Genomic DNA, 16490 nt, shown 5'->3' on the forward strand with positions numbered 1-16490 from the left:
TTCAATCTAATAGGTCCCACTTTGTCAATTAAGCTCAAACCCCCGCCCCATCGCCACAATGTTGCATCCCTGTGCCTGTTTTACAAGTATTTTAATGGAATGTGTTCTGATGAACTGTTTGCACTTGTGCTCCCTCAACGTACATATCCCTGACAAACCCGCTTAGCAACCAAAATCACACCCCTTCACTGTTGAGGTCCCTAAATACCAGAAAGCTTTCTACTCTAATAGTTTCTTCCTTCAAATAGCTAGACTTTGGAATTCCCTTCCGGCTACCTGCTTTCCTGATTGCACTGATATGAAGAAGTTTAAATGTAACATAAACCAACATCTTGTTAATCTTTCCTAGTAACCCTTATGTCCAAGTGGCGATATGATATGCCTTGTTAGGGGCGAATGTGAGTAAAAAAAACAAAAACAAAGAAACTATGGTGTGAATGGTATTTTGGTGTAAGAATCTTGCTAAGAATATATAAAAGTTTTTGTTGTCAAAAAGAATGGCACTCGACCCATCATCCCCCAAATCAAACAGAGTGTAATGCTTAAGTTAAATAAATAATTTGTATTTTTTTTTTATTTAATCTATATAATTATAAATCTCAAATGACCTTGTAGCGGGTGTTGTAACCCAACATCCAGTTTACGATTTCCGGTCGCGCATGCATACATAAACAAATAATCAACATGACAATAAAATGTATTGTTTTACTGTCTACGTTTTCAGCGTCCCAATTATTTTTGTTTTTTTTTCACGTTTAAATTATCCAAATAAACAATTGTTAATGCTTTGTGCATTTTTTTTTACATTGTTCATTTTCATATTACGTTTAAGTTATTTTAATGCAATTTTCTTACAAATAAATTTACTTTAACCCGTTGACAACAATAAGAGCATTTTACAACGGCGATTTACCTATGGCCTTCATTTTTTTTTAAATTTATTCTCCATTTTTTAATACACCTTTCTTAAAAAATATTCATACATTTTCTTCTACACTACCAACATAAATAAATATCTCCGAAATCATGTTTTTTTAATTTGCGTTACAAATAAATAATCAATGCAACAATAAAACGTATTGTTTTACTGTGTACGTTTTCAGCGTCCCAACTGTTTTTTTCTTTTCGCGTTTAAATTAAAAGATATATCAAAATTTGAATTTAACTTTAAGTATTATGGTATCTGTTCAGTGCACATTTACCTATAAGTATGGCAAACCACTTATAATTAAATGGCTGTAAGTTTTTTTTTTTTCACAAAATAAGCAATTATAAACAGAACGACTCCTAGAAATCTATCTATATATTTTTTTCATTTTAATATACTTTCATAGAAATGTTTCTGTTATGTCACAAAAAACTATTTTCTTTATGTCACAAGTGTCATGCTCATACATTAATTCCATAGCTAATATAACATACTGACCCAACGGGTCACGGGTATTTGTTCCAAGGTAAAAGAAGTGAAAAAATATTAAATCTGGATTGTTCAGGATAAGGAAAAGTTGATTTTAGTTTTTTTTAAGCTAGTTAAGTACAGGGTGGAACGATAAATTTGTCGCCCTAAAGAAAACAACTCTACATCTTTATTTTAAAACTTTTATTGAAAAAAATCAATTCAGGTAACTTGATTATGTAGTAGAGCTGGTCACATTCAATGCTGCCAATGCTGCCATGACTAAACTGGTTTCCTTCAATAACTACAAGAAACCTCTGCCACCAATAGCAATGGCCAGTGACTCCCTGTCTGAGAGTACATCTTTCAAACTGCTTGGCCTAACGTTCACAGGAAACATGAGCTGGAACAATTATATTGAAAACATTGCCAGGGCCGCTGCGAAAAAGGTAGGCTCTCTCTACCGTGCTAGAAAACTACTGACACCTGAAAGTATCCTGTATCTCTATAAGGCCACAATTCGCCCATGTATGGAGTATTGTTGTCACATTTGGGCTGGTGCGTCTACTACCAGTCTCTCGCTCCTAGACAAGGTTCAAAAAAAGAGTCGCCAATCTGATAGGCCCTGAACTGGCATCTAAGCTTCAGCCTCTGTCCCATCGATGAAACGTTGCATCCCTCTGCTTGTTCTACAAGTATTTTAATGGTGAATGCTCTGACGAACTGCAAACACTTGTGCCCCCACGATGCAGACACCCTCGACAAACCCGACAGGCAGCTAAATCCCACCCCCACACAGTAGAGATCCCTAGATGTAAAAGATCTTTCTACTCCAGTAGTTTCTTCCCCAGAACCGCTAGACTCTGGAATTCCATTCCAGGATCCTGCTTCCCTAACTGTACTGACATGCAGAAGTTCAAGTGCAATGTGAACCAACATCTTGCTGCCCAAATCCCTACATAGTGCCCCAGTAGTTGCTGACCCTGATAGTAGCCCCCTACACCAAAGTGGCAATGTGCCTTGTTTGGGGTGAAAATGTAATTAAAAAAAAAAAAAAAAAAAAGAGCTAACATCTACTCAATGTAGCCGCCTTCAGCTTCAATCATTGCCACGATACCGGTCCAGAACTGGGAGCATGCATTTTCCACAAGTATCAGTGGGAGTTCGGTGAATGGTGGCGATCAGGCTGGCTTTGGTGTTGTAGGAGGTCATGTTGGTGATGTTCTATGACCAAACGAAGTAGTCTAGTGGGTTCAGGTCACAGGAGAGTGCCAATGAGAGAAGGGTACAAAGTTGTAGCACTCCTTCTTAAGTCAAGCCTGGGTCTCTTTGGTCTCTTTGGACATGGGCTAGGGCTGAGTCCTGATGCCACACCCAGGATCTACTAACGACCACCTGATTGCAGCAGGGGATCATCACACTCTTCAGCATATCGAGGTACACTTTGGTGTTGACTCTCAAGCCGACTTTGAAGATGTGAGGTGGCATGATGTGGCCTTCACTTGAAACCACACCAAAGACCATAACCGTGGTTGGAAACTTTGTTGGGCTATGCCCTCAAGCATTGAACTGTCCAGATTTGCATTTTGAGAGTGCTGGCAATGGTCCTGTTGTCAAAACTTGGATCGGTAGAGAGCATGTGTTGTACATCTCCGATCTCGTTCACTTCCAGACATGATAGAAGATTCCTATCGTTCTTAAAATTTGTACACAACTGGCCAACTAGTAGATGGTCTACAACAAAAAAGGAAAACCCGGTATTCATTAAACGGAAATGGTATCATGTCATCTTTTCTAGGGCAACAATTTTATTGTTCCACAGTGTACATGGTGAAACACTGTCAAAAAAGTTAATAGATTCTTGCTTTCATCGGTTTCTGGCATAATCTATTTCAGGCAGTGGTGTATTGTTGGGTTATTCAATCATTTCCTTGGGAGATGCTAGTGGTCGAGTAGTTAACAACACGAACTAACGACCTAAGTATCCCAAGTTCAAATCCAATTTGTTTCACAAAAATCACTTTCGCTAAGGATGTTGGCAACCTTCATGTGATCCCTCATGTAAGTACCTGATGTCTTTCTAGAAATAATTCTAACAAGAAAAATATCGGGGAGACCAATGCCAAGAATAGAATCCGATATGATAATACTTATTTCCCTGTTACGACTAAGCACTGGAAAGTAGTTTCTTCTGGAATTTTAATGCTTTTGGATTTGAAAAGATTTTACTATTATAAGAAACAAGAAGAATATCTGTCTTAGAACAGTTTGTCACTAGTTTTATGTCCCCACACGAAGATTAAAACCAAATGCTATTAAACCTTATGTCTAGAATCCTTATTCAAATTTTAATCAAAATCCGTTACATGATTTTGATGTAGAAATAGTCTAATATTTAAGGCTTCAGTTTAAGAGTTCTTAAGAAGAATCGAACTTCCAGAAATCTTACTTAATTAGTACTTAATGTCCAAGCAAATCTGAAAGATTTTTCAAATGGGAGGTTGTGTGCAAACAGTGAGCTGTGAAAATTTGCACACCCAACCGACAAGACGGACAGCCCTACTTTTGCCGGTATGCTTGTTGTTGGATCGTTTTTAGTCCCCACCCCCGATTCTATTGCACCAGGTAGAAGATTCATCAGCAGCACAGATGATTTTTTTTCTGGCGAAACTATTGAGTGTCTCAAAAGAAGCTGAATTGATCAAATATAAGATTGAACAATAGAAGCATCAAAATAGCGAAAAAAAATTTCAGAGCATCTAGATTAACTCTACTAAAGTCATCATAAGTCGTTACACCATCAAGGAGTCGATATTTATCGTAGAGTGGTACTTTAATGTTGAATTTAAGTTTCGAATTTGCCAGCTTCATTTGGGACACCCTGTAGAATGAACAAATGAGATTGGATTTCAATATGATCAACTGGAAAAGGAAAGGAACAATAAATACTCCTATGAATATATGAAGCAACACGCACATACTTGACGGTGATTGTTAAATTGAGTTAATTAATAAATCATCTATGTTTTCTACATTGTCTGTAGTTATCAATTTATCCCAATGGACACACCATTTCTGAAATGAAATCGAAGATGGCGAATGTATACATTATACTAAAACATCATATCAAATAACAAGATGTTCCAATCATTATCTCTATCTCTATCTCTAATAATAGCGGGGGGGGGGCAGCTTTGCTCGGTCGTAAAATCTGCTTAAATATGATATTTTAGTTTGTCCAGATTTCATATATATTATTATAGAATCGTGATTTCTAAAGTAAAAATAAAGTATATAGGTCCCATCAACTAAAATCGAAACCAAAAGCAAAACTAGCATTCAAAGCTGGTGACGTTACCACTACACCAACGTGATACGCATATGAACTGATTAAAAATAAACTAACATGAATGAACAAAATGTACAACAATTTTTTCAATTTTGACTCCTTAAAAACTATTTCAACTGGCTAAAGACTCATAAAAGAACCGTCCATAAAAGATCCAATCATTTGAGACTCCTAGCGCCACTCTGCGACTTTTACTTCCAGAAGAGATAGAGTTTGAAAATATGGAGACAGACATACGGACAGACGGTGCCTTTTATATATTAGACTAGCGGGGGGGGGGCTTTACCCGATCGTAAAATACGTTTAAATATGATATTTTAATAGGTCCAGATTTCATATACATTATTATAGAGTCATGATTTCAAAAGTGTAAAAAAAAAAGTATTCAACTAGAATCGAAACCAAACACAAAACTGTAGCTTTCAAAGCTGGTGATGTAACCACTGCACCAACATGACACGTATATGCACTGATTAAAAATTAAAAATAAAAAAAATGAACGTGCAAAATGTAGAATGGTTTTTACAATTTCAGCCCATTTTTGACACCTTAAAAGCTATTTTAACCGACTAAAGACCCATAAAAGGACTGTCCATAAAATACCCAATCAAGTGAGACCCCTAGCGCCGTTTTGTGACTTTTACTTTCAGAAAAGATATTGAAAATATGGAGACAAACAGACAGACAGATAGACGAACAGACAGACAGACATAATAGCCTTTTTATATATTAGACTAGTGGTGAGGGGGGAGCGCCTGGTTTTGCCTGGGCGTAAAATACGCTTAAATATGATATTTTAATTTGTCCAGATTTAATATATATTATTATAGAGTTGTGATTTTACAAGTAAAAAAAAAGTATTTGAGTGCCATCAGCTAGAATTGAAACCAAAACTGTAGCATTCAAAGCTGGCGACGTTACCACTGTACCAATGTGACACGCACATGAACTGATTAAAAAGTAAAAATCAAAAATAAACTAAGATGAATGTATAAAATTTATAATGATTTTTTCAATTTTGACCCATTTTTGGTCCTTTAAAAACTATATAGAGCAACATAGAAACACGTTTTTCAGGTGTTTGAAAAGATAACCGACCACGGCTTTATACTTAAAGACACCAAATGTGAATTTTTCCTTGACCAAATAAAATACCTAGGGAAGGTAGATAGGAATGGTAGACGGCCCGATCCAGAAAGGTCCACAGCAATAAAAGATATGCCTGAGCCACATGACATAACAATACTGTAAAGATTTTGAGGCTTCGCTAATTACTATTAAGCCCTCATTCCTAATATGCACACATTACATGCACCTTTGAATGAACTACTTAAGAAGGACAGGGTTTGGAACTGGACCACTAAATGGACGTTTGAAAAGCTAAAAGAGGTGCTTAGGTCAGAACTATTCCTGACCAATTACAACCCAGATTTAAGCATTATCATCAGAGGTGACATGAGCGCATATGGAATCGGTGCGTATATTCTGCATAAAATGCCCGACGGTTCTACAAAACTGATAGCACACATTTCGAGACCCCTACTACCTGTGGGAAAAGAATTATTCCCAGATAAAGAAAGAATCCTTAAGCATAATTTTTGTGGTAACAAGATTTTACAGATTTCTCCATGGACGACATTTCAAACTTCAAACGGACCACAAGTCACTGATCTCTATCTTTGGCTTGAAGAAAAAGTTGCCTACACATATGGCAAACAGGCTCCAAAGATGGGGAATAATACTACTAAATTACGACTTTGATATGGAGTCCTTTCCGTCAAAGTTAGAACATGCAGACGAGCTATCCGGGCCAATATCAAGGAATGGTGAACTACTTGAAGAGTCGGTGATCGCATCACTACAATCAGAGAGAGATTATAGTTCAATCTTATGCAACACTGTGAAAGAACTCCCCTTTACTCTTGATAATATAAGGAAAGAAGCTGAAAGCGACGATTTTATAAGAGAAACCAAGGAAAAACTGCAGATTGATGAACAAGTAGAAGAGGTTTTTTCAACCTGCGACCAGGTATTATTATATTGGGAGAGAGTAGTTGTTCCAGTGACCCTCCAAAAGAAAATTTTAAAGGATTTTCACACAGGACATCCTGGCACCACCAGAATGAAAAGTTTAATACATTCATATGTGTACTTGAAAAGCATGGACAAGGATATTGAAGAAAAGGTGGAAGCATACAGAGGATGTGCACTAGTTGCTAAAGTGCCACCAATTCAATTTAGCCCATGGCCCAAAGCTGACTACCCATGGTCACGGATACACGTGGACTACACGGGACCACTTAATGGACAGTACTACTTCATAGTAGTGAACAGCTTCTCTAAGTAACCTGAAGTCCTTAGGTGCAAATGCCCGACTATGGATTTTATTATAAAAACTCTTCATGAGTTATTTGCACAGTTCAGAATGGTAAACTGTTTAGTGTCAGATAAAGGCACTCAGTTTATATCCGGGGACTTTAAAAGAGTTCATGGAGGACTTCCAAACGGACTACATCACAACTCTGGCTTATCACCCCAGGTCAAACGGACAGGCTGAAAGATTTGTGGACACCTCAAAGAGGGCTTTGAAGAAGGCAAAGGATACTCCATTCGAAAAAGGGGTGCAACAATTTCTTCAGGTGTACCGCATAACACTTAACGAGAATATACCATCACAGATGCTTCTGGCAGAAGTGATATTCATGAGAAAAATATGGCCAGTCTGTGACAAACTATTGCCAAAACAGGTAAAACCTGCAAAGATAACTGTTCCCAAAAAGAATTACGTGCTGGGAGAAAAAATATTCTTCCAGATACACAAAGATAATAATATTTTCTGAGAGCAGGGAACAATCAAGAACAGGATCGGTCATATGGTCTACATGGTGGAAGAACCACATTCCATGCATAATAAGCACTTTAATCAGATATGCAAATGCACTTCAAAAGAGTTAAGTGAAACTCCATCAGAAGAGATATTGGACCTACTGTATGACGCATTTGACCTGGAACCCCCTCAAACTAGTACCAAAATACATCATTCCAGCAGAAAAAGGAAACTAACGGGCCCCTTGAAGGTCAACCCGAGAAAGAAAAACTCTATTTTGAGGAAATAAATCTTCGAAGGAGGGTGTTCTGGGGTAATTAACACACCTGTATCTGTGATTGTATGGATTCGTCTGGCACTATGTAAGCCAGACCTTTCTGCTATTGAGCAGAAAGCTCACACATATTTTAACTGCTCGCAGTGAACATCAGGGCTCTTTCATCTTAATATTGTGACCCCCCCCCCTAAACAGGACCACAACAATATTCATGCCTTTTCTCAGCAATCCTTATTTTTTGGTGGCAGTTAGCATAGGTTGAGGTGATGAAATGCAACCAATAGATAAACAAATTCAATTTGTAAGAACTAAATAATGTGAAATTGATTTCCCTGCTGACCAGAGAAAGTAATGTCCACAATGTAGGGATCTGAAGTAATGTATTCTACCTTTGTGAAATCCTTTTACATTTTGATCTGGTAGCTGATCGTAAACCAATCATCCAGGATTAGTTGAACCAGTCGTCATCCTCTAAAGAAGTTTCTAGGGATACTAATTTCCCAAATGGTCCCTAATCGAATGTATGTTCTGGTCATGGGATGATGATGATAAGTTTTAAAGTTTTTTTTTCTTGTAAATCAAATGTTTCAGTTCTCTCATATATAACACATAGTATTCTTAAATGGTCACCCATCTAATACTAACCGGGCTCAGTGTTGCTTAACTTTGGTGATCTAATATAAAACAGTGTGTGAAAGTGTTTATGCCGTATGACTTTGTAATGGAAGGATATCAGTAATTAAAAGAAAGAGAGACACAGAAGAGAATGTGAGAATGAGGTGAGTGGAAAGAAAGAAAGAAAGAGAGAGAGAGAGAGAGAGAGAGAGAGAGAGAGAGAGAGAGAGAGGTATCTTATCACAATAAATTCTAATTAAAATTTTTAGACTTTGTAATTCTTGTAAAAAACATGATTGTCAATAAATGTAAAAGTTAACAAATTATACATTTAATAATGTACAGAACAAATACTGACTCGTCGGGTCACTACTAATTTAGTGTAGAAGTAATGACATAAATTGGCAAAATGTTGTTTAGGATATTAGATAAAATATTCCCCCTCAAACAATGAGCTATCTAAAATTAACAATAGGAATAGCAACTTGGTTAATGCTGCATGAATAACATGCAATCACTAATAAACATTAATGCTGCATGAATAACATGCAATCACTAATAAACATAATAAAAATAATTAACAATAATAACGGCAATAGTAGCACCAATTCTATTATCAACTTATGTAATTGTAAAATAAAAGTAATTGCCCACTAATAAATAAATGTTTAACAGTTAATATGTACAAAGCAACAGTAAATAATAACATCAATAATAAGCAAACATTATACATAGGGACCACAGAGCCATTTCAAGCATAAGTATAATCACCACATGATTACAATTAGGTATGAAAATACAAAAATAGCACCACATTATTTAACTGGAATTCATTATTGAAATGAGTATTATTTATTAATTTATTTTATTGCGGACTATTATCCTCATCTTACTTAGATGTTGTTTCATATTTTGGGCCAACTATTCCTCTGGCCTTTGTCAGGTGGTAACTGCCACAGGATAGGAACTCTGAATTTCGTAACTGCATTCTCAGCAAATACTGCCATCCATAGTTGTGGTCGTCTCACCATGTTTTGGCTAAGTAAGCCTCTGGCTAGCTTTGGGTAGGATTGAAACCACTATCTTCAGACAATTCTCACCTGGAACCATAGAGATTCAACATCTCTATCCACTGTGCCATGGGCCCCAACATTACCACCTGACGAAGGCCAGAGGAATATTTGGCCGAAACGTTGTGAAACAACATCTAAGTAAGATGAGAATAATAGTCCGCAATAAAATAAATTAGCACCACATTGTCTAAATATATAAACGACAAAATCTATATATCTATAAAAGTGAACGTGTCTGTGTGTGTGTCTGTGTGTGAGTCTGTGTGTGTGTGTCTGTGTACATTTCCCTACGCAATAACTCTGTCAATTTTCAGTCTACAGACTCAAAATTTGATATACAGGGTACTGAGATTTGGGAAAATCGACGTGATCGGTTTTTGGCCAGAAATTTGGCGATTAAGGGGTCAAAGTTCAACGATTTGACCTTTGAGAACTCTACCAAACTCATCCGACAATCTTGGGTATAAACACTTGAAATTTTAGATATAGGTTCCTTGGACATAGATCTTACTTAATAACGTGAGTTGAGCCCAAAACAATAAATTTTAAGGCGTCATAATAGGGGTTAAAGTTTAAAAAAATTGACCGCTTTTTTTTTTTTTTTGCTCAACATACACCTCCAAATACCCAGGCAACGCCGGGCACTCATGCTAGTACAAAATAAAAATATTACCCCTTATATCAATTTGGAAATAATAAAATTAGCTCATTCGCACAATATAAATAGTAGAAACTGTAAACTAGGTGGAGAAAAAAAATAGAATCATAAACTTCGAAAATCAAATTAATTTATTAACCAAAAAAACAAGAATTTATAGCGAACTGCAATACATAAACAAATACGTGATTTGCTATTTAAACCTAGATTAAGTAAAACAAAATTACAATTAATAAATTAATTAAAATATATAAACAAAACAACAACAATAATAATAAAATAAAGAAGAGATTAAAATATATTCAAAAAGACTAAAAACCTCCATCAATATCTAAATTAAGATATAAATAAAAAAAAAGATATAAATAAGATAAAAATAAATAAATAAATAAATAAATAAAAATGTAGGGACAGATAAATTTCATCTCCTTACTAGGTTTTACCTTATCACCAAGTTTTTACCATGCTTAATTTCTGATGATCAGATGAAACCATGAATGAAACTGCAGTAAAGTGTTACAATTAAGTACATTTTACTACTTATTAATGATTATACACACACACATATATATATATATATATATATATATATATATATATATATATATATATATATATATATATATATATATATATATATATATATATATATATATATATATAGGGTACTCCAGAATGATCTGACACATTTGCAGGCCAAATAAAAATTAAATAACAATTAAATAAAGAAAATATATTTTTTTATTTTTTTAATGTACATAGAATGTCATTTTATTTAAATTAGTTCAAAATTCATTTATATCTGTATTTATGCATTTTTTAAAAGAAAATGTTCCCAAATCATTCGATTTCTTTTCGTGGTGATATTGGTTGGCCCGCAAGATCGCCTGCGATTTTTTCTTGTGGGAAATTTGAAGTCAAAAGTATTCAGCCACCACCCTTGATCTCTGGAAGAATTAAAACGAGCTATTCATATTAAAATTGCTGCTATTCCACCTGAAATGATTAATTGACTTATTGAAAACTTTCGTGAACATCTACAATCGTGTATTAGCAATGATGGGAAACATTTGGCCGATTTGATATTTAAGATTTTGTGAAATAAAATGGCATTCTCCGTACATTTAAAAAATAAAAAAATATTTTCTTTATTTAATTGTTATGTATTTATTTTTTACCAACAATGTCAGATCACTTTGGAACACACTGTACAAGCAAATTAATCCAAGTGATAGATACTAATTATCTCTGCCATGGTTTGAAATTTCTGGGTGAAGGATTGATGATTTATATTATTTATACAGATATAAATAAATTTTGGCCTAATTAGAATAAAATGGCATTCTACAGGGATTTAAAAAAAAAAATAAAAAAATATATTTGACTTATTTAATTGTTATTTAATTTTTTTACCAACAAATGTGTCTAATAAATTTGGGGCACTCTGTATATGTTTTGAGGTGAGATAATAAAATCAGCACATTCTATCAGTTCCAAGAATTCAAACTATTAAGCGAAAATATCTTGAAAGTTATGCAAACAAAAACACGGGCTGATTGATCATTTTCTGCCAGAACGTTCGTTCATAAGCCAAACGGCTTCCATGAATTTTGTCACTTCCGAGTTTTTCCGGCCATGGAACAGTCTTCGGTCTGACCGGTCTTGATCCAGCTGTAATGGAATCAAGAAGAATAAACAATTATATTCACAGCAAACAATTCTGCAGACAAATACATGTTGATGTTCAAATTAAATGATATGCACAACTAACAACAATGTTTCAAATTTCTTGTTAGCTATGTAAATCTTATAGAGAGTGACCCTAAAAAGAACAGACCTCTAACTTCCGATGGACCAAATTTCTTTATTTTCTGCAAGAATTAAATGAAACTTCGATGACCAAATTATTGAAATCTTTGGATTTTTTCTTTATTCGAGAACATGTGTTCAAAATGTATTCCATTTAGCTTTGTTCATTTTCCGAGGTGCAATAAAAATTTGTATATAGCATCTTCATAAACTGAACAGTCTGATTTTTTTTTTCTGATGGCTTCCTCCAGTTCCATAATGGCCTTAAGTTTCCATTGCATAACTATGTCTTTTTTTTTTTAAATTTATTTTTATTTTTTTACATGGTAGTCACCACTTATCAAGGCCTGGAGGCCACTCGGGAATAAGGGTTATTGCGTGTACAGTAATCTATGGGATAATATCGTAGTAATCGTTAGTAATGGAGATCTGATAAAGCGTCTTACTTTTTTTTTTTTTTTTTTTTACACAGGAATCACCACTTAACAAGGCTCATAGGCCACTCAAGGATAAGGGTTAATGAGTATACATTAGTCAATGTGTTTATAGCGTATTAAAAATAAGTAGTGGAAGGGCCGGTTTATCAGAAATTTGTTTATGTTTGACTTACTCTTTAGAGTAACCTCAGAAACAAACATATAAGAGTTGAAGTCTAAGTTATTAAATGTCACTCAAAATCAGTCTTGAAACTGATCACACGAATTCCTAATGCAAATTAAGCTGCATTTCTGTGTGAGCATATGTCTACGAGCCTAGTTATTTTTCAGCCCTGTAGACATGCACTAGCACAGAAACGCAGTTGAATTGATCCAAGCTGTTTTAATATTTATATAAATTTTATTTATTTATATTTGTATTGGCCACTTTTGAAAATTATTGGTTGTAAGTTCGGTTTATCAATATATTTGAACTTAATTTATACACACCTATATATTTCCATTTGCACAAGTAAAATCCAAGGAAATCCCGTAATTGGAAGATGGTCCAAAATAATCCAAAGGCAGAAATCCATGGAAAAATTCACAAAAATTTGTACAAGGGAAAAAAGGAAAAAATTCCAATAATATTAATAAAAGAAAAATACGATATGCTTTTCACTCTACTGCCGTGCAAATGGAAATTCAATTAACTTTCTTGAAGTTATATATTTGGATTTTACCGTCACTGGATTATTTATCTTCCACCAGACTATCCATTCATGTGTAATTATCTTTTTCTTCACCATATTCCCTCTACTTCACTTTTTTGTTATCAAGTAAGATCTTTGACTTACTTCTTGTTTCATCAAATACTTTTGCATGCAAAATCCGATCTCGCATTTTGCTAATTCCTACCCTCTGATGAGAAGGAAAGTATTTCTTCGAAACTCTGCGGATTAAGGACTATCCACTTATCTAGTGTTTCCTTTTCAGATTAAATATGTTTTTAACTCTTTTTCAAAGTGTTTTTTAACATGTTTTATTAACTGTTTGTTCGTATATATATATATATATATATATATGTATATATATATATATATATACACTTTTAGTTGTTTTTTACATAAGCATTTATATGTCGCTATATATTTATGAGCATGTTTTGGTCAGCCAGTTACAAGTAACTAGAGACCTCTTCAGGTGATATTGATTAAAAAAAACTTAGCCAGCTAGATAGAAAACAAACACTTAGAAAAATCGATTTTATCTTTTTTGAAACAACGGTAAACAAGTAAAAATACTTTCTAAAAATATTATGGAGGTGTAGTCTCTTTTAAAAACAATATCTCTTTCAAGAACGGTCATAAAATGTGTTTTCAATCGATATTTATTCAATAATGAACCAGTTTTCTTACCTAGCAAAAATGGATAAGTTTTCCATAGACGAGATTTTCGTGGACGCGTTTTCCGTGGACGAGTCTTCCTAAATTCGGTTGGCTCGTATACATTCTTATCCAACGTAATTTCTCCCGCTCTCAACAAGTGCTCGGCACAATTGCAAACGCACCTGTTTTGTATCAATGCATTGAACTTTCTGATTATAGCTAGAAGCTAGACATATTTACTGCCTCCTCTGCGACTGAACTGTTAAAAGATGTAAGTCATCACATCCGGCATTAGGGTTTCCCACCACTTTTAGGCGTAAAGACCCACCATTTTGTTGCCGCTATTGGTATTAACCACGTGTGCTGGCACACACCGGAAGACATTTTTAACACTGGAATGAATTTATCTATAGGAGGTCAAATGTAAAAAACTGTATAAAAACACACACACACACACACACACACACACACACACACACACACACACACACACACACACACACACACACAAATTTCGACTTCACAAACCTGTTAAAGACCGGATTTGATAATCTTAAAGCGATTAAAATGCTTTCATATTTTGCGAACCAGTTTAATTTTTTAGTTCAACTATCATTTGAATTCCATTAAAATAAGCAGTAAAAAAATTGTGTTTATGTGTGGGTAGTGTGAGGCGGATGTCTCAACATTTCGTATAAGACAAGAACAGAACATTTATGCCAATCAACGTAAGTAGGGCATCAGTTCGTAAGCAAATAAAATAATCTAAAAGTATTAGGTTGAGAAGAAATTTTTTGCGGAATTTTAATCTTGATTTCAAATGATGTGTTTTCAAATAAGTTTTCGTTATAATAACTTTACTTTATATATTATTTTAAACAGCGTTTTTCGATTTCTTTAATCGTTTGCATTACAATCCTTTTAAAACAACTATGTTTTCTTTTTGGAACGTTGTATACAACATGAAAAAAAAAGCAAGCTCACACAATTTTCTTATTTCAATTCAAGCTAGGCTGAAAAGCTGCCGAAACAGTTCGTGATATCAACGAAGCGTTTGGCCCAGGAACCACTATTGAACGCACATCATGATGGTAACTTAAGAAATTTCGTGGCGGCGACGAGGGTCGTGAAGATGATGAGCATAGTGATCGGCTATCGGATGTTGGCAATAATCAATAAAGAGCCTTAGTTGAAGCCAATCCATACACAACTATTCGAGAACTTGCTTCTAAATTAGACTAACGTATACGACGATTTCCAACCACTTGAGTGAGAAAAAGACTTGATAAATGGATGTTTCACGAATTAAATGACAACGAAAAGAAACAACCGTTATGTAGTGTCATCTTCTCTTCTTTTACACAACAAGAACGACACGTTTTCGACTGACTTGTGACTTGTGATGAAAAATAGGTTCTTTATGACAACTGGCAATGCTCACCTCAGTGGTTAGACGTTGACAAAGTTCCACAACAATTCTCAAAGCTAGAGTTGCACCAAAAGAAGGCCATGCTAACTGTTTGCTGGTCTGTGATTGGTCTCATCCATTACAGTTTTTGAAGTGCAGGTGAAACCATTACGGTGGTAAAGTACTGTCAACAAATGGATGAAACGCATCGGAAACTTCGGCAACAACACCCAGCATTAGTCAACAAAAAATGCCCAATTCTCCTCCATGACAATGCCTAACTGCATGTTGCTAAACCGACCTTGCAGGAGTTGAACGAATTGACTACAAAATTCTGCCTCATCTGCTTTACTCTCCACATCTCTCACCTACCGACTACAACTTTTTCAAGCATCTCAACAACTTTCTACGTGAGAAATGCTTAAAAAACCTAATCCTCCAGCGACTTCCTCGCGACCAAAATGTACGATTTTTATCTTACTAGTATAAATGCCCTTGTTTTGCATTGGCAAAAGTGTGTTGATTTTGATGGTGTTTATTTCAATCAATAGATTTTTGTTTGAGCCGAGATATGTTTATCTGAATTTAAAAGTAAAAAACCGCAAGAACTTTTTTGTCAACCTGATAGCTAACAGAGAGACAGACACAATTCTCTCATATTAGTATAGATATATGGTGTTGTACAACATTTTAGTGTGTGCTTACAAACTGTGTTACCTTTCACCCCCATAAATCTGATTAAACATACATTTCAGATTAGAGAAAATTACGCCAGCACCGACTTAACGTTTAAATATAAAGTTATCGTCAGGGTTTTTAAATTTTGACATGACCTCGAAAATCTGACATGACCTCGAAAAAAACAAATCATAAAAAAAAAATGAGTTTCACAAAAAGTATCATGCACTTGCAGATGGGTAACAGAACGGATGCGCATGCAGAAAATGCCAAACAAAAAACAAAAAGAGAAATCTTCATTTTAATGGAGCTGATAAGTAGATGCTTTGGAGCCAATGCTACCTACCGCAGCTCCTCCTCCCCCTCATCATCATCATCATCATCATTGGTTTAACATCCGTTTCACATGCTGACATGCGTCGGATAACTTTTAGAAATTGACTTCCAAACTAACCTATCTCTGGCCAAGTCTTCATTTATCCCTCTTTCTCTCACATCCATCCTTATCACTCCCTCTCATATTTCCCTTTGCTTTCTCCTGTGAACTTAATCTGCTACCTCAACTGTTCTACATCCACTAATCCAAGAACTCTAAC

The 16490-nt window shown here is 34.9% G+C and overlaps 1 protein-coding gene across 1 annotated transcript in view; it reads right to left on the reverse strand.

Annotated features, from left to right (window-relative positions):
* Window positions 1–10850: 10850 nt before the first annotated feature.
* Window positions 10851–16490, reverse strand: part of LOC145289523 (cilia- and flagella-associated protein 144-like) — a 79764-nt gene continuing 74124 nt past the window's right edge. Inside the window, exon 4 of the mRNA XM_080136418.1 lies at window positions 10851–11866. Within this exon, the coding sequence (XP_079992544.1) occupies window positions 11756–11866 (111 nt within the window). The 3' untranslated portion in view covers window positions 10851–11755. The remainder of the gene's footprint in view (window positions 11867–16490) is intronic.

This window comes from Euprymna scolopes, chromosome 2 (genome assembly GCF_053919585.1).
Source record: "Euprymna scolopes isolate OS-2025 chromosome 2, ASM5391958v1, whole genome shotgun sequence".
Lineage (NCBI taxonomy): Eukaryota > Metazoa > Mollusca > Cephalopoda > Sepiida > Sepiolidae > Euprymna > Euprymna scolopes.